The sequence below is a fragment of the Mustela erminea genome, chromosome 7 (assembly GCF_009829155.1).
Source record: "Mustela erminea isolate mMusErm1 chromosome 7, mMusErm1.Pri, whole genome shotgun sequence".
Taxonomy (NCBI): domain Eukaryota; kingdom Metazoa; phylum Chordata; class Mammalia; order Carnivora; family Mustelidae; genus Mustela; species Mustela erminea.
This window is the reverse complement of record NC_045620.1, coordinates 28,131,111-28,151,960: the sequence shown is the minus strand read 5'-3', so window position 1 is coordinate 28,151,960 and position 20,850 is coordinate 28,131,111. Positions and strand designations below refer to the sequence as shown.

General features: G+C 45.9%; 1 protein-coding gene across 2 annotated transcripts; it reads left to right on the top strand.

Annotated features, from left to right (window-relative positions):
• The first annotated feature begins 1,898 nt into the window (after nucleotides 1-1,898).
• On the top strand, nucleotides 1,899-19,370 carry LOC116595146 (signal-regulatory protein beta-1-like). Of its 2 annotated transcripts, none has more exons than XM_032351196.1 (7): nucleotides 1,899-1,974; nucleotides 3,587-3,898; nucleotides 4,791-5,111; nucleotides 8,192-8,503; nucleotides 12,244-12,570; nucleotides 12,686-12,795; nucleotides 19,186-19,370. In XM_032351196.1, the coding sequence occupies exons 1-6, from the start codon at nucleotides 1,914-1,916 to the stop codon at nucleotides 12,790-12,792; spliced, it is 1,440 nt and encodes a 479-aa protein (XP_032207087.1). In that variant the 5' UTR covers nucleotides 1,899-1,913; the 3' UTR covers nucleotides 12,793-12,795; nucleotides 19,186-19,370. The 2 variants fall into 2 exon arrangements, with proteins under 2 accessions (XP_032207087.1, XP_032207086.1); XM_032351195.1 differs by lacking the exon at nucleotides 19,186-19,370 and adding an exon at nucleotides 16,997-17,235.
• Nucleotides 19,371-20,850: the final 1,480 nt, after the last annotated feature.

The window sequence follows — 20,850 nt, the reverse complement described above, 5'->3', positions numbered from 1 at the left end:
TCTTCTTACTTTTCCCGCATGGATACTGGACATCTAAAGCTCCCTGTGGCTCCCCCTGTATTTCTGTGGAGAGAGCCGAGCAAGAGCAGAAAGGTGAGTGCAAGGAGATAACAGGTGGAAGAAATCTGAGAGGTACAGAGATGGGCTCACGTTTCTCGGGATGGAAACTCACATTTATTTGGCTTTTATTTTGTGCTTGGGACTTTAGACATTCCATGCACATAACTCAGTCCCAGGTTGATATCACTAGCATCTTGCTACCTATTAGGAAATCGAGGCTTGGGTTTGACCAAGGTCCTGTGACTGGTGCAATGACTTCGAGCCTGGCAGGGCAGGGGGGCCTGGCCTGCACTGGTTTTATTTGTCTCTGGACCCAGCTTCCAGCCTGCCTCTGTCACATTCCTTCTGCCTGCCTCTCTGTCTCTTAGGCAGAGCCCATGCTTCTGGAAACTTCCCGGAAGATGCTCTAGAATAGTTAAACAAATGGATGACCACGGATGAATCACTTTATCAAACTTTTATGAAAAAGCTCTTCTGTGTCAGGCCCTGTATAAAGCCCAGACCCACCAGAGCTGTTTCCAGATGCCACCATCACATCCAGTGTCAGACCAACATTGCTCCTCCCCTCACCTTGGCCAGCGCTGCCCCCCGTGTCTCTGCTGTGGGATCAGCATCTAGGAGTGGTTTCTCCTCCTGTCCCTGAGTCGGGTCCCAGGTGAGTCCTTCCAAGGGCCCTGTAGGTGTGCACCTGTGTGTGGGCATGCCTGTGGGGGTGCACCTGTGTGTGGGCATGCCTGGGGGCATGCATGTGTGTACTGCACGGGTGCCTACGGCATAGCTCTCCTGCACACGGTCTGATCCAGCTCTATGGCTCTGCCCCCAGAATCTGTGCCACAACCTCTCACTTCTGGAGCCTTCTTGAGGGGGCTGCTGAGAGGTTGCTCTAAGCTTACCCATCCTCCTTCCTAGGGGCTCTCTGAGGACCTGGCCCCCAGCCATACCATGCGGGGAAGTCCAGACCACACCTCCACCACCTTCTCTCTCTTCAGTTCCTTTTTCTCTTGCTAGTACGGCAAGTCCACTGTCTGCCTCATGAGAAACCTGGAGGGGAAGAGCTGACTTCCTCTTCCCACAGGCACCCCTATCCCTAAGAGGTATTTGCGGGGGCCTGCTTGGCTGAGGTGACAAGGGAAGAGATTCCAAAGCAGTCCCCCTCAGGCTAACAGGTTGGTCCTCAGCTGGGTGGGTGAACAGAGAACATGGGGGAGGAGGGATGGCTGGGGGCCCAGACAGACTTGGTTGCTTTTTCTTAGCCCTGAACACCTACCTGGTCCCACTCATTATTATTGAGGACCTACTATGTGCTCAGCACAGTGTGAGGTGCGGGTCACAGCAATGAACCAAAGACAGCAATCCTTGGTTTTATCTTGGTTTTATCTGCTCATGTATGTCCCAGCTTGCTTCACTAGCCCTTCTTGGGTGGCATTTAGCCTGCTCTGCAGGCCCTGGAGCCACCATGGCCTGGGCCAGAGCAGGCCGTCTCTCACATTTGTTCAGCATGGAGGAGACTCAGCCCATCGCAGGAGCTCTGTGGCTCCAAGCTCAGGTGGAGCCCAGCCATTTCCGGCTCCCCTGTTCTGGGGCCTAAGGGATAGTCGGCATCCAGGCTACAGGCAGCAGACACCTCCCCAGCCACAGACCCCAAGCCTGAGGGTTTGGGGTTTGGAAAGAAGCCTGGGCCACAGGGACTACTTCTCTCCCTGTGGCTCAAACCACTGCTCCGGGCCCCAAGTGGGCATGTGTCCAGGAAGGGCATGGGCTCCTGGGAAACCCAGCCGTGGCTCCTGGGTTCCAGCGGAGCCTTCTCCAGGGTGGGTACCGAGTGTGGATCAGGGACACTGAGCCTCCTCACCATGGCTGCTACACATGGCCAGACCCTGGGCTCCCTCCTCACCCTTCTGCTGGGACTCACAGGTAAGTCCTGGGTGCTGCCCAGAGCGAGTACAGAGGCCCTTGGGGGTTACTAAACCCAGCTTCCTTGTGTTGCAGAGGTCTGGGTCCCCGAGTACCTCGCTGAGCCCTCTGCCCACCTGCCAGGGTGCTAGTTTGTGTCCCTTTCTCACTGCGGACCTTGTGTGGAAACGGAGGTGATGGGGGTCAGGAGGACTCGAGGGTGAGAGACTGGGGAAGGACAGGGAGTGGGAAGGGGCCCACCTCCCACCCAGTCTCCCTGATGTCAGCTCTGGTCTGAGTGGCTGGCTGCTCTAGGTCCGAGAGGGTGTGACGGCCAGAGAGACAGAGGGAGAGGACCTCGAATGTTGGCACCTTGGGCAACGTGGGAAAAGTACAGGACTCTCAGGTGGAGTCACATCCTTCCTAAGCCCCTGACAGGCTGGGTGACCTTGTACAAGTCACTAAGCTTCTCTGTCTCCATCTCTTATGCGGTGAATTCCATCTTCCACGGGTCACTTTGCTGCTTTGTAGACATGCAGCTTCGTTCTCTAAAACTTCTAATCAGTTTCTTGGGTGTTCAGAATAATTTGAGGGGAGGGGCATCTAGCCCTGCAGTTGTCTTGGGAAGACTCTAGGACACAGAGGCTACGCTAGAAGAGGGTGGGCAAAATTGCCTCAGGGGGAGAGAACTCCCCATCCCCAGAGGTGAGCAAGCAGAGGCTAGATGGACGCTCAATCAGAAGATCTGATTAGGAGGCCCAAACATCCCTATCCACAGTAGCTCTTGACTTTACACTGATGTTCAAGAGGGAATTCTTGAGTCTTTACCACACTTCTCCCTCCAAACAGGACCATCCGCATAGATGTCCAAGAGAAAAGCCTGGGAGACATTTCCCTGTGACCCACTGTTTCCCCCACATCTCTTCAGCCTGTCACCAAGTGCTGCTAGGCATATCTGCCACATGGGTCTCTCTCTCCTGGGCCAGGCAAGCCTACACCGCCTCCTCGCTGGTGTCCCAGCTCCTGTCCTGTCACCCTCCTTTCCATCCCCCACACGGGAACCAATTTCCTTCTAAACCACGTCCACGAGGTCACCTGCCCTTGTGTTCACAGTCTCCAGTGGACTCCCATCACGCTCAGAACAGAGTCAGGGTCATCACCCTGTGCCACAGGCTCTTCCCAATGGACCTCTTTGTCCATGAGGCTGGAGTCCTATAAGTTTCTCAGCCTCTCAAGCCCACCAAGCCCTTACTCCCAATGTATCCTCACCTGCTTATCCCACTTTCTACAATGTTCTTCCCTTGCCCCTTCTCATGGCTGGCTCCTCTCTGTCCCTCAGGTTCAGCTCAAAATGTCATCTCCTCCAGGAAGCCTTCTCCATTCTCTTCTAGACTAAGCCTTCTGACATTTTTTTTTTTTTCTTTACCTCTGCACTTCTGGTGTCCCTGAAGTTGAGCTCCAGTTTTAACGATAAATTTGCTTGTTTACTTATCATCTGTTTTACGTTCCCAAGCCTGGAACCAGACACAGAGCATAGTCAGCCCACAAGACCTGATGTGCCACAGGCAGCCCTTACAGGTTGTTGAGTGTGCGACGTGTCCTGTCCTGTGGGGTCACAAGCTCTCTTTCACAGCTGGAAAGCCCTTCATCTCTCTGACGGGCCCATCTCAGAGGACAACCCCTGGAAATCCGGTGCCTTTCAACTGTACTGCTGGCCCCTTCAGCTCCTGGGACTTCAATGTCACTTGGATGAAGGGCGGAGACGAGCACCCAGCCTCAGCTCAGCACATAGTGACTAACGACAAAGGCAACTATTCCGTCACCAGCAAAGTGTGGGTGACACTGGCTCGCCAAGATATCTTACTGGGGATCACCTGTGAGGTCACCCACAGAGAGCTTGAGGAGCCCCTGCGGAAGACCATGAACCTGTCCCAAGTACTCCAAGGTGGGTGGGCAGTAGGTGTGTGTATATGTGTGTGTGTGTTGGGGGGATGTTATTTTCCCAACAACACTGGCTTCTAGAGTCTTCTGCCCAGAACCCCAGCTCACAACAGGGAGCCCAGTATTCCTCATTGCCATAGCTGACCACACAGTGTGGCCAGGAAAGGCATAGGTTTTACGGGCTGAACATGGGGGCTGAATCCTGGCCACACCACTCTACATGGGTGACCTTGCGTGAGTTACTTAACCTCTCTGTGCCTCAGATCCCCTCTTACAATGCAAATAGAAATAAAACCACCTTGTAGGTTTCAGGTGAGTATTGAATGTTTTAAGCACCCAGAACAGTACCTGGCCCCCAGTAAGTTGTTTACAAATGTTTGGTCCCAACCTTCCACTTATCATCCTTATAATCTTCTATTATCTTATGACCTGGCTGCAATCTTCCATTTTCCAAACATCTTTGCTCTATTAATATCATTGTTATTATTTTTAAATTAGAAAAATGTCTTATTCATTCAGCCAGTAATGAATAGCTACTGCGTGCCAGGCACTGTTCTAGGGGCTGTGGATACAGCAATAAAATGAAATCCCCGTCTGTGTGAGCATCCTATTTTAGTCGTTCTTAACATTATATTTCATGAGATGAAATATTTCAAACATGCAAAGACTAATATACCAGACCCCTAGTGACCCCTACCATATTTAAAGAACATTAACATTTCACTTTATTTGCCTTACATTGAGGATACAAGAAAACATTATTTCTAAAAAACAAAAACAAATAAACAAAAAAACATAACCAACGAGAATGTGAGAGGTCTCGTGGCAGGACCCTGGGAGTAGGAACAGGCTGGGCAGGCAGGAGTAACTTCAACAGATGCTTCTCGTTGTTCTAGTTGTCCCCACCCTGAAGATCACCGCCAAGACCTTGGGGATACACATCCACGTGCATCAGAGAGTGAATCTCACCTGCCACGCGGGCCACTTCTACCCCTCCCACCTGCGTCTCACCTGGATGGAGAACAGACACAAGGTGCAGACGGTGGAGTCGCCGCAGGTCACAAGAAACCCAGATGGGACCTATTCTTTGGAGCACACCTGGCAGGCAGAGGCCACGCTGGAGGGGAGCGAGTTTGCCTGCTGGGTGGTCCAGGATGAGCAGCCCCCAGTCCAGGCCAACATCACCCTGCGGGCCCAGGGGTCAAGGTCAGGGAAAGGTGGGTGTGGTCTCTTGCTGGGGCCTTCTGGGCAGCCTGGCTTGAAGGGCATAAAGACACCAACCATTAGCCTGTAGGGTGTAGGCAGCAGTAGGTCAGAGACTCAGGGCAGCCCTGGATGAAAGTGAAGGAAGGGAGGATACCCGGGGCTGGTGATAAAACTCTGAGCCATTCACCCCTAAATTCCCTCCCTCCCCCACACCCTCACCAAGAAGAAGGAGCAGGACTTCCCTTTCCCAATTCCATGTGTTCCTCAGGTAGAAAGTTCTCTGCCTGCAGGAAATGGCAGAGATTACCAGCGGCTGGGTACCAAAGTCTCTTCCGGGAAGGCTTTTAATCACGACTGGTTCCGCTGGAAGTTTCTGGGAGTCAATTTCATTTCATTGCATTTCATTTTTAAAGATTTTTAATTATTTGAGAGAGTGAGCAAGAGCGAGAGGACACTCGAGCCAGGGAAGAGGCAGAGAAAGAGGGAGAAGCGGACTCCCCACTGACAGGGATCCCAATGTGGGACTCGACCCCAGGACCTTGGGATCCTGCCCTGGGCCCAAGGCAGACACTTCACGAACTGAGCCACCCAGGACCCCTCTGGGAGTAAGTTTTAAAGAGAAGCCAGAATTCTTGACTCTCTTAGGTGGGAAACGGAGTGGGTGCTGGAGCAAGATTCTCCTCTCTACTATTCAGTATTCTCTGTCTCTCTTTCTCTCCTCCAACCCCCTCCTCGTATTCCTCTTTCTACCCTCCCTCCTCCCCATCCTAATCCTCCTCTCCTTTTCCCAGCTCTCCTCCTTCGCACATGACTTCGTCCACTAGGGGGAGCTGCCTGCTAGCGCTTCAGACCCAGGAGCGCTCGCGGCTTTTCTGGGTCCAGCCTGGACCCCCTTGGGAGACCGAGTGACTGGCGGGCGGGGCGGGGGGAGGGATGTTGGGTGGGAAGAGAAGAGAGTATTGTGATTGGTCAGGCCTGGGTGAGCCCAGCGCGGACTGACAGCTCTCGGGGCCGCACGAAGTGGGGAAGGACCGCTTGCTCCAGCAGGTGTGAGCCACTGCGTCTGCGTGCGGGTGCCGGCGCCCACCCTGCTCCCTGCGAAGGATGGGTGGAGGCGCGGCTGGCGAAACAGCACGTCTCCCTGGCAGGGGCTTCCACGCTGCATCCCATCTCTCCCCCCACAGATCGGGCCCTGATCTGCCTGCTCTAAGAAATCGTGGGGGATTGATCCCACTGGCCATTCAGTTTCTCGGGTTCCTTTTTGTTTGTTGTCCAGCAGAAATAAGAGAACCGTTTACCCAGTGGGTTACAGGGATCGGGGTGGAAAACTTCAACTTAGTCTTCGGAAACGGTGTCTTTGATCTTTCTGACTCTCTTCTTTGCTGACTCACTGCGAGCTCTTTCTTCGTTGTCTCATTTTCCTTCCTTTTCGGGCGCTCGGGGCCTCTCCTGTATTGGGTGAGCAGACCTGCGTAGCTAGACCTCCTCAGTCTAGCCCACAGACCGCTTCTTCAGCATCCTTACCTAGGGCCTCCTTTGGCCTTGGGCTGGCACCTGCAGGGCACTTACCGTGTCCGAGGTGTGCTCGCATGGCTCGGCTGACACGCCGCGGAGGGCCCAGCGCCCAGACGTCTCAGAGGTCTGAGCTGGGGTCAGAAAGCTGGAAGTCTGTCCAGAAATTCAGTGTGCTCTTTTGTATACTTGTCCCCCCTCCTTCTGGAGAATACCGACCTCGGGGTGTTCTCATGTCTCCTCTGGAATCTCAGTCTTACACCCTCTATTTCTGGGATTGCCTTCTTCCTGAATGGCCCCGCTGTGTCACTTAGGCCCCTGGGGCCTCCTGTTGCTGGGCTCTGTCTGCTTTCCCATCTCCTCCGAGATGGGATCCTCACTCCTCTGAAGCAGACTCTGGATCTTGTGTGTGTAGGTGGCCAGACTCTGGAGCTAAGTTGGTGGGTGTCCCATCACAGGGCTGCCACCAACCGTCTGTGCCCTCAGGCAAGGCGCTGCCTGTCCTGGGATCAGTTCTGCATCTCTGTCTTAACAGCTGTGGCACCTGCCTCTTGGCACATTCCTTTCCTTGACCCCTGCTTGGGAACCGAACAAGGGGGCACACAAAGGGCACTGGGCCATGACTGTTTGCAGTCCCTGGGGTACACAGTCCAAAGCTGGGCTGCAGGAAGAAATGAACTCAAGTTCACTGATCATTATGGGACCAACTATAGAAAAGTAGAGGCAGCCATGATGTAACAGAAAGAGCCCTTAACCCGAAGTCATAACCCTTCGTTTAGAACATGGGTTCTGTTTGCTGTGAGGCCCGTGGGAACATTACTAACCCTCTCTGAGCGTTTCTTTCCCTAACATCAGAAATACAATTAACAACAATTTCTCAGATGGTTATTGTGAGTATAGGATGATGGTAGATCATTTAAAGAGGGATCATTATGGGATCACTATATTCTACTCTAGTTCTTTTACTTTATTAACTCAGAATTAAGAATCATCTGCACTTTGCAGATGGGGAAGCTGGGTCATCGAGAGCCAGGTTGCTCGGGCTTAGCCAGGGAAGGGGCCGGGAATGCAAACTCCAGTTGAGGGTGACCCCACAGCCAGTGCTCCTAACCTCGTCTCTGGGCCATCTGCTTTTCTATAAGACCTGGGCTAGAGTGTGGGGGAGATGTTCGCTTTCTGGGTATGGAGGACAGACCTGAGCCAAGACTGCAGACACAGACCTTGGGGCCAGACTGTCCAACTAAGAACTGCAGCTCTGCCACTGACTGACTACTTAGCCTGGTCTGGGCCTCGGGGTCTTCATCTGTGAAATGGAGCTAGTAAGCATCCCCACCTCCTACGGTTGCAGTGATAACCTGGTGAGTCAGTGCTGGACAGCAGAGTCTGGCGATGTGGGTGTTTGCCGGGAGTCGGCAATGACCATGCTGTCATTGCCTGGCCGCTGATGTCGGCTTCAGAATCCAACTTCCATCAGAAGTAACCTTTACACCTTATGGGGGAGGAAGCCATGGGGCTGCTCAGGGAACCGCCGGCATCTGGGCACCTCCCTGCCTCTCACGGGAGGGCTCTCTCCCTGCAGGTCGGAGCATCCACCCTTCCTCCTTGCAAGGCCCCCTCCAGCGATCAGAGCCGGGCACAAGCATCCAGCTGACCTACATGTCCTCCGGCTTCCCCTCACGTCACGTGACTGTGACCTGGCTGAAGAAGAACCGCGAGCTCCCCAAGCAGCAGACCCACGTTCACGCCAGCGGAGACGACACATACAACGTGACCAGCAGAGTGCTCGTCCCTCTGCTGGCTGACGACGTGCTCTCTGTGGTCCAGTGCCACGTCAGTCATAAGTCCATGCTGGTGCTCCACAAAAACATCAGCCTGGACCAGTACCTCCTTGGTAAGGACATTTTCCCTGTTCAGGTGGGTCAGCCCAGAGCTGGGCCGTGCGTGTCTCTGCCTCAGTTGCCTCCTCTGAAAATGGTACAGCTCTCACTTGGTTGTGGCAAGAATTCAGCAAACTAAGAACTGCCATTTACATAACACAGGCCTTGCTCATGCTAACCAATTGGGTGGCAGTTGCTCTGTAGCTACTCATTCTTGTTTGTCCTATCCACATCCCCTCTCTGGACTCAGTTTCCTCACCTGTAAAATGGGGAACAGTATCTTCTGGGAATTTTGCGTTTTTATTCTTGTTTTATATGAAGAACATGTCAAAGTCTTTTTTTTTTTTTTTTTTAATCATCTGATATTTTTGTTGTGTTTGATTTCCCTGGCCTGGATGAATGCTTGACAGGTCTGTAAATTCAGTGTCATATGTATCATGACCAGAAGGAATTATAGCAATCATCCCATTGTTTATGACAACTCTAAAGCCCAGAGAAGGCAAGTGAGTAGTCCAAGGTTGCATAGCAGGAAAATTAATTCCTTAAATATGTATAGGACCTTAAAGCCTATAAAATAGTTTCCTCAATATTTTTTTCTATTATCATGGCAATAAAGGCATCATGTCACATGAATAAAAATACTGATATTAACACCTCAAATGAGCTTAGCACACAGTCAGTAAAGCACACGCGTGTGAGCTGATTCATTTAATGTGTGCCACTGACCTATACTGTTTGTCCCACTGGTGATTTCACAAGGAAACTGAGATTCGAAGAGGCACTCTACCCCAGGTTGTAAAGCTGGTGAGTGAGAGAGCTTTTGCATGAATTCAGGCTTCTAACTGCTTTTTACCATCGTGGGATCACCTGCTTCAGTGTCTTTGAGTATAAAGCAGGAAAATGATCATTTAGGGGGTCCCCCTTATCTGAGCATTTATTATATAATTTCCCAGAGTTGGGACAAGCATATAGAAAAGCAAAAATCATAGAAAATACAAATATTCACAAATGAATTAATTACTTATAAAATTAACCCCACTCAAACCCCTCCCTGCTTAATATCCCTGCATCTCTGCTGGGTTTCCCATCACGGAAATGCCCCTGTGGGTGTCTCTGTCTGGGTTCCCCTGAAAGCAGAACTTCAAACCAGGACTGGGTGCATGTGTTTGGGAAATGATCCACAGAGGCACGGAGCTTGGGATGTGAGCTTGGGATGGGGAATGTTGGACAGGGAAAGCAGGACACCTAAGAAAGGGTGAGTTATTGAACGGGTGCCCTGGTGGGCAGCTGAGGCTCGGCACAACTGGGACACCCTCAGGAACTAGGTAGACTTCTCAGAATGCTGGTCCTCAGAACTAGGTAACTACCCCTGGGTGGGGAAGGGAGCTGGGAATGTGCCCACACGGTCTGGGTGGCATTTGGTGGTTAGGGAGAAATCCCAAGGCAGCAGATCTGGGAAGTGTTGCGGGAGTTGCAGGAGGGAGAGGCACGTCCCAGCTCAGCTGCTCTGAGATGGAGTAGTGCAGGGGAGGGGAAGTAGAGCTCAGAAACCCTCTGCTCTTGAACAGCATTGCCTTGATTGAAGTGTGGCCAGTGAGACACCACACTGTGAGGAAGAATCTGCATCCATTGCAAAGTGAAATCAGAGATCTTGCCAAAGTTGTGTTGCAAGAAGTTGATGCCGGTGATACAGGGGAACTGCTGGGATCACAGGCGAAGCCTCTGAGTGCTTCAAGGTAGAAAAAGATTCATGATGCTCATGATTCCGTTAACATCATTGGAGGACAGGTGTCCTCTGGTCCTGGTGAAAATTGATAGAATATTCAAAAGCTTTCATATAATTTTTCCAATACCTTTTAATAATCGTGCTGTGAATGTGGAATCTGTAGGTACCATATGGATTTGTTGGTACTGTCGTGTAAGGTTTTGGGAAAAACTATATCTACCTTCTTATACTCCCAACACTCATTACTTCTAAGAGTTGGTGCATAGTTGTGGTTATTTATTACATTTAATTAAAATATAAATTTAAAAAATTAGTTTTATCACTAAAATGTTTTTCAGGATGAAACTGCAACCCATTCTTCCTTGACAGTGTCTATGAAATTGGGGCCTGTTTTGTATACGTTTCTTCTAAGTGGCTTTTTGTTGTTTTCTTTTTTTTTTTTATTTTTTAAGATTTTATTTATTTAACAGACAGAGATCACAAGTAGGCAGAGAGGCAGGCAGAGAGAGAGGAGGAAGCAGGCTCACCACTAAGCAGAGGGCCCGATGCGGGGCTCAATCCCAGGACCCTGGGATCATGACCTGAGCCGAAGGCAGAGGGTTAACCACTGAGCCAGTCAGGCGCCCCTGTTTTCTGATACCAAGTAGCCTTCTGTGTTTAGCTCATTTGGTTTTGTGAGGATTCAACAAGGCATCATATGTGCTGCCATTCCGTGTGTGGGAGCAGTGATCACTCGCTGTGCCTGGGTCTCTGTCCTCCCAGCACTGCCTGGACATGACACAGCCAGGAGAACTCCCTGGCAGCTAGAAGGGACATCTGAACCTCTCCCTCCTTTGAGCATCTTTTATGGTCCATAACCCTGGCCTGGGGGTACCTTATCCTGGCTTATCCTTCCTGGACATCACCCCAGTTCCGAGGCCTGAATATTCCCTCCTCAGGGTCCCCCTACCCTTTGCTTGGGAGCAATCCCTGCTTATGTGCTGAAGGGGAAATGGTGAGTGCAGATAAAGACCTTCTGGTGTTGGCCTGCCATGTCTACCCATCCATTAAGCAGCACTGACTGAATTTTATCAGGCTGGGTGGGTTGATCAGATGCCCTTTGTTTCTTCTATGGCTCAACAGAAGGAGTTTCTCTTCCCAAGACCAATGAAGGAAATGTCTTAACTAGGCCAGCGACACATGATTTGACCTTGGACAATTGCATGACTTAAGAATTTTGGAGACAGAGGGAAAGTGACTCAACAAGCTCTTGCATTTGACTGTGATGTTAGTGCAAGACCTCAATCTGGACCTTCCTGCCCTTGATTTAGGGTTAGACAGTACCATGCTGTGTGTTCATATGAATTCTACTGAAATACATAACATTTTATAGTATCTAATACTTTCCATATTTTCCTCATTATGAATACACTCTACTGCACAGCTGGAAATCAGTTTACAGAAGTTTTTAGATCATAATTTCAGAAGCCAGGATCACAAACACATATTGTCTTAAAGTTGAGAAAATGATGGTAAAATATGCTATATCTGTTGTAATCCCAGCTTTGCCCCCTTGTGACCCTGGGCAAGTTTCTGAACTTCTCCACGCCCTAGTTCCTTCCTGTTTAAAATCTCAGTGGCTTGGACTCATAACCATATAGAATCTGTACATCTTCAGATCTTATTATTATCAAGCCATAGAATGAGGCAGCTGACTTGTAGATTCTTAAATAGAATTTAATGTTTATCTTTGCATCTTTTGTGGTGAAAGTGGAAAAAAAAAAGCAGAGAGAGAGAGAGATAATTTGGATGACTTTCCTCAATCCCATCATTCTTTCATCCATGCATTCTTGTGCATGGATCCATGCATCAAACATGCATTCACTCAATGCACTCTCAGTCCTGCATTTACTCATGCATGCACCTGTTACCGGGTCCTGAGTCCTCCTCTGGGGCAGGCCCTGGGTAAGTGACCCATCTTCAATGAGCTCCTGGGCTCCCACTGTGGACTTCGTATAGTAATTGTCTGCATTCTCCGGACTGTGTCAGTTCCCCCCACAGTGACAGCTTCCCAGGCTTCTTTCTCCGTGGACTTGGTGGCTATTACCTGCCACGTGCAGAGATTCTATCCACAGAGTGTGCATCTCACCTGGACAGAGAACTGTCATACCTTCGAGGGAGCCGAGCAACTTACATCCAAGCAGAATAGCGATGGGACCTACACCTTGGAAAGCTCGCATTTAGTGAATGTGTCGGGGCAGGAGTCTGAGCGGGTCCTCACCTGTAAGGTGCAGCATGAGGCACAACCTCCCATCCAGGCCAACCTCATACTGTCCAGAGCAGCCCACGGCACATACAAGCCCATGGAAAGCTTAGGTAACCTCACCTCTACTGCTCAAAGCTACTGGGTCACCTTTGTCTAGTAAGTGGAGTGAGGTCCTTAAACTCACAGAGCACCATTTGCTGTCTCCTTCTGCCCATTGGTACTTAGGTCCACAGATGCCTGTCCTTATCTTTGTGGCTTTCCTTCTGGGCTTCAAGGTGCTGCTGGTGATGAGTTTCATAGTCACATACATCTGCAGGCGGTGGAACCTGTAACAGGTGAGTCGGAGGTAGACCTCAGTACATAGAGAGTGAGGTCATGTCATGGTCATGGGCTGGCCACAGTGGTCCAAGGTGAGCCCATTATTTCACACAGCCTCAAGAAAAGGTTGAGAACACTGCTGTTTTCTCTAAATGTCTGAGCAAGATCTCAGAAGCTTCCAGCTGTCATACATCCTGTAGTGGCCTGGGGTTTGAAGGTTTTTCAGTAAAGTCCCTTAGAATCCTGGGCGGGGATCCAAGGTGTGAAGGTAGGATGAAGGTCAAAGCTTTCAGCTCCAAACTCCAGAGAGTTCCCCCATATACTGTTTCATATGTCAAATTTCATAGGAGTTATTTTTGGAATAAATAAGAAAAGTAATGCTAAACTTTACTAATGGAGCTGACGAAGGAGTGGAAGGCTTTAACTAGTGGCAAAGATGATCGTGTGTGGGGGAGAATTCAGAACTCAGACAGAGGGGCTGGGCTGCAGTGGGTAGGGGTAATTTTTCTGATTTGCACCATCAGTCTCATCTTGAGAGGGCCTGCCACATAGTATGTGCTCAAATTTTTCAAAATATTAACATTTTGCTGTTAGGATCCTCTGTTTCTTTAAAAACACCATCCTGAATTTGGTGCTTATTATTCTCAAATTAGATTTTATAACTTTATAACATACTATAAGTCCTTAAGCAATATGCAATGTTACTTTGCATGTTTCAGATTTTATGTAAATGCTATTATATGTACACAGTATTCTGGAACTTTCATTTTTTATGCTCAACACAATTTGTGGGATTTTTCATGTTGTTGTACATAGCTCCATTCTGTCAATTTTCCATGACCCTGTAGCTCGCTTTTGTAAGAATATGCTACAACTTAGAAATTCTTCTCAGGATGGTATGAAAGCTCTGTCTGCTGTTTGGGTAATACAGCTTTGCAACAAGCATTTCTGTCTCTGTGTCCATGGGCTCACATGGGAGTGTCCCTCCAGCTCCTCTGCTGTGGTCTGTGCAGCAACCGTTTTAGTATCCTTTGGAAGCTTTTGTAATACAAAAAAAGCTTTTAATTTTTTATGAAGTTTTTCTCTTTCTGTTTATACCTTTGAGCTGGCTTTATTCTTCTGAGCTCTTGCTTGTGTGTTAGAGATGGTACGGATCTTATTTTTTTTCTCCCATTGAGATAAAATGTCCAGAACTTACTGATCAGACAGCTGCCTTTGCCATAGAACAGACCATTCCATAAATGTGTGATTCTTTTTGGAGGTCTTATTGCCATTGAACTACTTCTCTATCTCTGTCAAAACTTCCCTGCCTTTAACATTGGGGGGCATATGGCCCTTCTTTTCACTCTATCTGTATCTTTGGAGTAAATACCCAGTAATACTATTGTTGGGTCATAGGGTAGCTCTATTTTCAACTTTTTTGAGGAAGCTCCATACTGTTTTCCAAATGGTTGCTCCAATTTGGATTCCCACCAACAGTGTAAGAGGGTTCCCCTTTCTCCTCAACCACTCCAGCATTTGTTGTTTCTTGTCTTGTCGGTTTTTGCCATTTTAACTGATGTAAGGCAGTGTCTCAATGTGGTTTTGATATGAATCTCCCTGATGGCTAATGATGATGAACATTTTTTCATGTGTCTGTTAGCCATTTGTATGTCTTTTTTGGAGAAGTGTCTGTTCATGTTTTGTGCCCATTTTTTGACTTGATTATTTGTTCTTTGGGGGTTGAGTTTGAGAAGTTCCTTACAGATCTTGGATACCAGCCTTTTATTTATAGTGTCATTTACAAATATCTTCTCCCATTCCATGCGTTGTCTCTTTTTTTGTTGACTATTTCCTTTGCTGCACAGAAGCTTTTTATCTTGATGAAGTCCTAAAAGTTAATTTTTGCTCTTGTTTCCCTTGCCTTTGGAGATGTGTCTTGAAAGAAGTTGCTCTGGCTGATGTTGGAGAGGTGACTGCCTATGTTCTCCTCTATGATTTTGATGGATTCCTGTCTCACACTTGGGTCTTTCATCTTTTTAGAGTTTATCTTTGTTGATGCTGTAAGAGAATGGCTGAGTTTCATTCTTCTTTATATGGCTATGCAATTTTCCCAGCACCATTTATTGAAGAGACTGTCTTTTTTCCATTGGATATTTTTTCTTGCTTTGTTGAACATTATTTGACCATGGAGTGATTGCTGTTGTTAGGACTTTCAGTACTATGTTGAACAATAGTAGTGAGAGTGGGCATCTTGTCCTGTTCCTGATCTTAAGGGAAAGGCTCTCAGCTTTTCCCATTGAGAATGATATTCATTATAGGCTATAGATGATATTTATATAATTGAAGAATGTTCCCTCTATCCCTATATTCTGAAGGTTTTAATCAGGAAAAGATGCTGTATTTTGTCAAATGCTTTTTCTGCATCAATTGAGAGGACTATGTGGTTCTTTTCTCTTCTCTTACTTCTGTGTTCTGTCACATTGATTGGTTTGCAAATGTTGAACCACCCTTACCTCCCAGGGATAAATCCCACCTGCTGGTGATGGATAATCATTTTAATGTACTGCTGGATCCTATTAGCTAGGATCCTGTTGAGAATTTTGGCAAACTGTAGAAGGAGCCAAGATACCATTCAGCAGATGAATGGGTGAAGAAGATGTAGTCCATATATACAATGGAATATTACTCAGCCATCAGAAAGGATGAATAACCAACTTTTGCATCAACATGGATGGAACTGGAGGAGCTTATGCTAAGTGAAATAAGTCAAACAGAGAAAGACAATTGTCACATGGTTTCATTTATTTGTGGAATATAAGGAACAGCATGGAGGACATTAAGAGAAGGAAGGGGAAAATGAAGGGGCTGGAGAATCAGAGGGGGAGACGAACAATGAGAGACTATGAACTCTGGGAATCAAACTGAGGAGAGGTGGGTGGGGAGATAGGTGAGCCCGGTGATAGGTATTAAGGAGGGCACGGATTGCATGGAGCACTAGGTGTTATATGCAAACAATGAATCATGGAACACTACATCAAAAACTAATGATACACTGTATGGTGACTAACATAATATAATAAAAAATTATTAAAAAAAACATCCTCACTCTGTACGTCATGGGGATGAGAGTACAGTACAGGGGAATACAGTCAACAGTTATAGAATAACGTTGTGTGGTGACAGAGGTTGATTACACTTACTGTGGTGAACATTGCCTAATGCATATAACTTTCAAATTACTGTGTTGTGCGTTTAAAACTAATCAGCACTGTAAGACAACTTTAATAATAAAAACTTTAAAAATATTCTAAAAATAAAATATGCCTTTGCATGGAAAAAGAAAAAGACCCATACATAATACGTATTTGGCCAAGTGATTTTTGACAAAGTTTCCAAAACAATTCAATGTGGAAAGGATTATCTTTTCAACAAATGGCCATGTAACAATTAGATACTCCAATTTTAAAAAAAAGAAGACTCTTAACTATTTCTTTATACACTAAATTCGATATTTTCTTTTTTTATTGTGTTATGTTAGTCACCTTACAATACATCATTAGTTTCTGATATAGTGTTCCATGATTCGTTGTTTGCACCCAGTGCTCCATGTGATATGTGCCCTCCTTAATACCCATCACTGGGCTCACTCATCCTCAGTTTGCTTCCCAGAGTCTATAGTCCTCTCTCCCTCTGATTCTCTGCCCCCTTCATTTTTCCTTCCTTCTCTTAATGTCCTCCATGCTATTCCTTATGCTCCACAAATAAGTGAAACCATATGATAATTGACATTTTCTGTTTGACTTATTTCACTCAGCACAATCTCCTTCCTAAAATAATATTATCTAATATCAATATTACTGAACAACACACAAAAATATTAAGAACAAAATAGTATGATCAGATGGATCATACCTAAATATAAAATCTGGAAAGATAAAGCTTCTAGAAGAAACCATTGGGGGGGAAAAAACCAACAAAACTAAATCTTTTTGGTCTTGGGTTAGCAGACACTTCATAGATAAGACAGGGGAAAAACAGTCTATAAAGGAAAACATTGATCCATCTGACTTCATGAAGCTTTAAAACTTTTATTCTTCAAAAGATACTGTTAATAAAAAGAAAAGGAAGGTTACCGACTGGGAGAAATAATTGTCACATGAAATCTAATGAAGGACTTGGATTGGGGACAACTGCCTGTTTGTACTAATCACGTTTAGAATTGGTGGCTTCTTTCAGGCTGAAATATCCAAGAGCTGATTGCAGCCCGGACCTGAAGGCTGGCAGCCATAAGGCATTTACTATCTGGTCTTCTAAGAAGTTTGCAATGCCTGAGAGAATATTTAGAGAACTCTAACAACAAAGCAGCAAGAAGACGGACAATCACATTTTTTATGTTCATAAAAAAGATTTCATCAGAGCTCTACCAAAGAACATCTATGAGCATCAATGAGAGTTTTGCTGATGCAAAATGTATTTAAAAAAAAAAAAAGACTGCTCTGTCCCAGTTTATAATACGTTTCAATCCCTCTTTTGGACAAAATTTCCCACCTCATCTTGTTGTTCAGAACGGCTATGGCTCTCCTTGGCCCAGATGCATTTTAGAATCACTTTGTCAACTTTCATTAAAAACCCTCTTACAATTATGATTTGATTGCTTTCACTTTGTATATCCATGTGGGCAAATTGACATCTTTCTGATACTGAGTTTTGCCACTCACGGACATGAGGTGTTTGAGGTTTTCTTTGATGACTTTCAGTTTATCAGTTTACAGGGCTTTTTAGTCTCATGATGGTCTTATGCATCCCTACTTAGAGCTATCTTTAATACTTTCTAGTGTATGGAATCTTAAAATATTATTATTATGTGTTTGGGACTGCTGTATAAGAATGTAATTGAGGGGCGTCTGGGTGACTCGGGTTAAAGAAGGTAATTGAGTTTTGAAAATTGATCTTCTATCCATCAAACTTATCACACTCAGACTAATGCATGGACATTCCCTTCTGTGTAACTCTTACAACATCAATCATCTCACCTAGGTTAGTTTTTACCTTCATTAAAGTTACAGATGCACACGCTTCAACAGGCAAATAGTTCTATACTTTCTACATATGAAAACTGGAGTCTCCCGACCTCCCACTATTTTCCATCTCCCAGAGACAACTATTTTCCACTCCTTTAATTGATAATTTTTCTCTAGATTCTATACCCAAATCTCATAGAGCGAGCATGTATTGTCTCTTCTTGACTTCTCACCCATAGGCATTATTTACTGACTTCCCATTCTGGATGATGGAAATACAATGCTCTGTTACTATGGAAACCACACCACATGTACATATTTCTACCCCACCCCCTTAACATTTTAATTTTAGATAATGTCATAGTCAGTTATCATTATACATTGCTTTTATAATGCCATTATAATGGCAATGACATTGTGTTTTATACTCAATCCTTTTTTTCCTTCAAGATTTTATTTAAATTAAAGTTAGTTTACATATAGTGTAGTGTTAGTTTCAGGGGTAGAATTTAGTGATTCATCAGTAACATATGACACCCAGTGCTTGTTACATCAAGTGTCTCAACCTTGTAACATTCCCAGCTTTTGTGTGTGTTGATCTGCTCATGTTTATTTTGGGTAACCATCACCATATTCAGGATACAGAGCAATTCCATGACCGCAGAGCTTATCCTTGTGCTAGCCTCTCTTAGTGAGAGCCAGCCCACCACCCAATTCTCTGGCCCATGCCAGTCTATTCTCTATAACTTTGAGAATGTTGTGGAAGTGGAGTCCCACAGTATGGACATTTTGAAAGTGATTTTTTTCACTCCACATAATACCTTTGGAATTTCACAAGTTGTGCACACGTATATAAGTTATTCCTTTTTATTGCTATATAGTATTTCCTGATAGGAATGCACCACAATTCGTTCAACCATTCACTTATCACTGGGCATTTTGCATGATTCCAATTTTTTTCCATTATGAAAAAAGCTGCTCTAAACATTTATACAGAGACTGTGTAAAGCTATGGTCTTCATTTTGGTCAGATGAATGCCTGGGAGAGTGATCTCTGGCACATAAAACCCACTTCCTCTCTGGAAAGAGGAAGAATGATGCTTATTGTTGGAAGCAAGCATACACAACTTCTTTTTTAAAAAGATTTTATTTCTTTTTAAAGTAATCTCTACACCAAACTTGGGACCCAAACTCACAACCCCATGATCAAGAGTTGCTCGCTTCACCAACCGAGCCAACCACATACCCTAAGCAAATACAAGTTCTGAAGTCCACACTGCACTGTGCATTTGGGCTAAGTTTACTATTCCATCAATAAAGATTAGAATAGGGAGTCATTTCTGGAGCAGACCTCATTTGATCCCCAAATTTCTTAGGTCCTGATTAATCCATTTCTTTTTCCAGCTCAGTAGCTCTTAGTGTAAGCTGATGCAGAATGAGGCCACAAGCCAACCACCCCCAGGTGTCCAGAGCTCAGGATATGGGACACAGCCCCCAATTGCAGATCCTTCTTGGCCTGGGACTCCCAAGTGGAGAATCACCATGAAGACCTCAAGATGGGAGGAGGGGCCCAGTACAGAAAGAAGAGGCTCCAGACAGGCAGGAAGCATCATTTCTGCTGGGCCTGTCCACTCTCTCTGAAACATAAAAAGAATTTCTTCCAAATTTTTTCTTGTGATTGAATTCCAGTTTCAAAGCACTGTGGTCTGGGAAATTGCAGGGAATAATCTCAGTCTCTTGGTATTGGTCTGTCCAATACCAGAATCTGGTCTGTCCTGGAGAAAGTTCCATGTGCACTTGAGAAGCATGAGTATTCTGTTGTTTTAGGGTGGAATGTTCTGTATGTATCTATGAAGTCCATCTAGTTCAGTGTGTCATTCAAAACTCTTGTTTCTTTGCTGACTTTCTGCTTGGATGGAGCTGTCTATTGCTGAAAGTGGAGTGTAGAGGTCTCCTATTATTAATGTTTTATTATCAATATGTCTCTTTATTTTGGTTAAGAGTTGCCTTTTATAGTTGATTGCTCCCATGTTGGAAGCATAGATATTTACAATTGCTAGATCCCTTTGTTGGATAGACCCTTTAAGAATGATATAGTGTCCTTCTGTATCTCTAACTACAGTCTTTAGCTTAAAATCTAATGGATGAAACCTCAAGGTGAGACAGGAATCTGTCAAAATCCTAGAGGAGAGCATAGGCAGTAACTTCTTCAACATTAGCCACAGCAACTTTTTTCAAGACACGTCTCCAAAGGCAAGGGAAAACAAGCAAAAATAAACTTCTAGGACTTCACCAAGATAAAAGTTTCTGCACAGCAAAGGAACAGTCAACAACATAAAAAAAAAGAAAGAAAGAAAGAAAAAAGAAAAGAAAGAGACAACCCATGAAATGGGAGAAGATATTTGGCAATCACACTACAGATAAAGGGCTGGTATCCAAGATCTATAAAGAATTTCTCCATGAGAGACTATGGACTCTGAAAAACAATCTGAGGGTTTTGAAGGGGCAGGGGGTGGGAGGTTGGGGGAACCAGGTGTTGGGTATTAGAGAGGGCACGGATTGCATGGAGCACTGGGTGCAGTGCAAAAACAATGAATACTGTTACACTGAAAAGAAATAAAATATAAATAAAAAAAGAACTTCTCAAACTCAATTCTCAATGAACAAATAATCACATCAAAAAATGGGCAGAAGACATGAACAGATACTCTCCAAAGAAGACATACAAATGGGTAATAAACATATGAAAAAATGTTTATCATCATCAGCCATCAGGGAGGTTCAAATCAAAACTGTATTGAGATAGCAGCTTACACCCGTTAGAATGGCAAAAACTGACAAGACAAGAAACAACAAATGCTGGAGTGGCTGTGGAAAAAGGGAAACCCTCTGAACTGTTGGTGGGAATATAAGTTGGTACAGCCACTGTAGAAGACAGTGCGGAGGTTCCTCAAAATTAGAAAATAGAGCTACTCTATGGCCCAGCAATTGCTCTACTGAGCATTTAGCTCAAAAATACAAAAGTAGTGAAAAGGAGGGCCACATGCACCCCAATGTTCATAGCAGCAA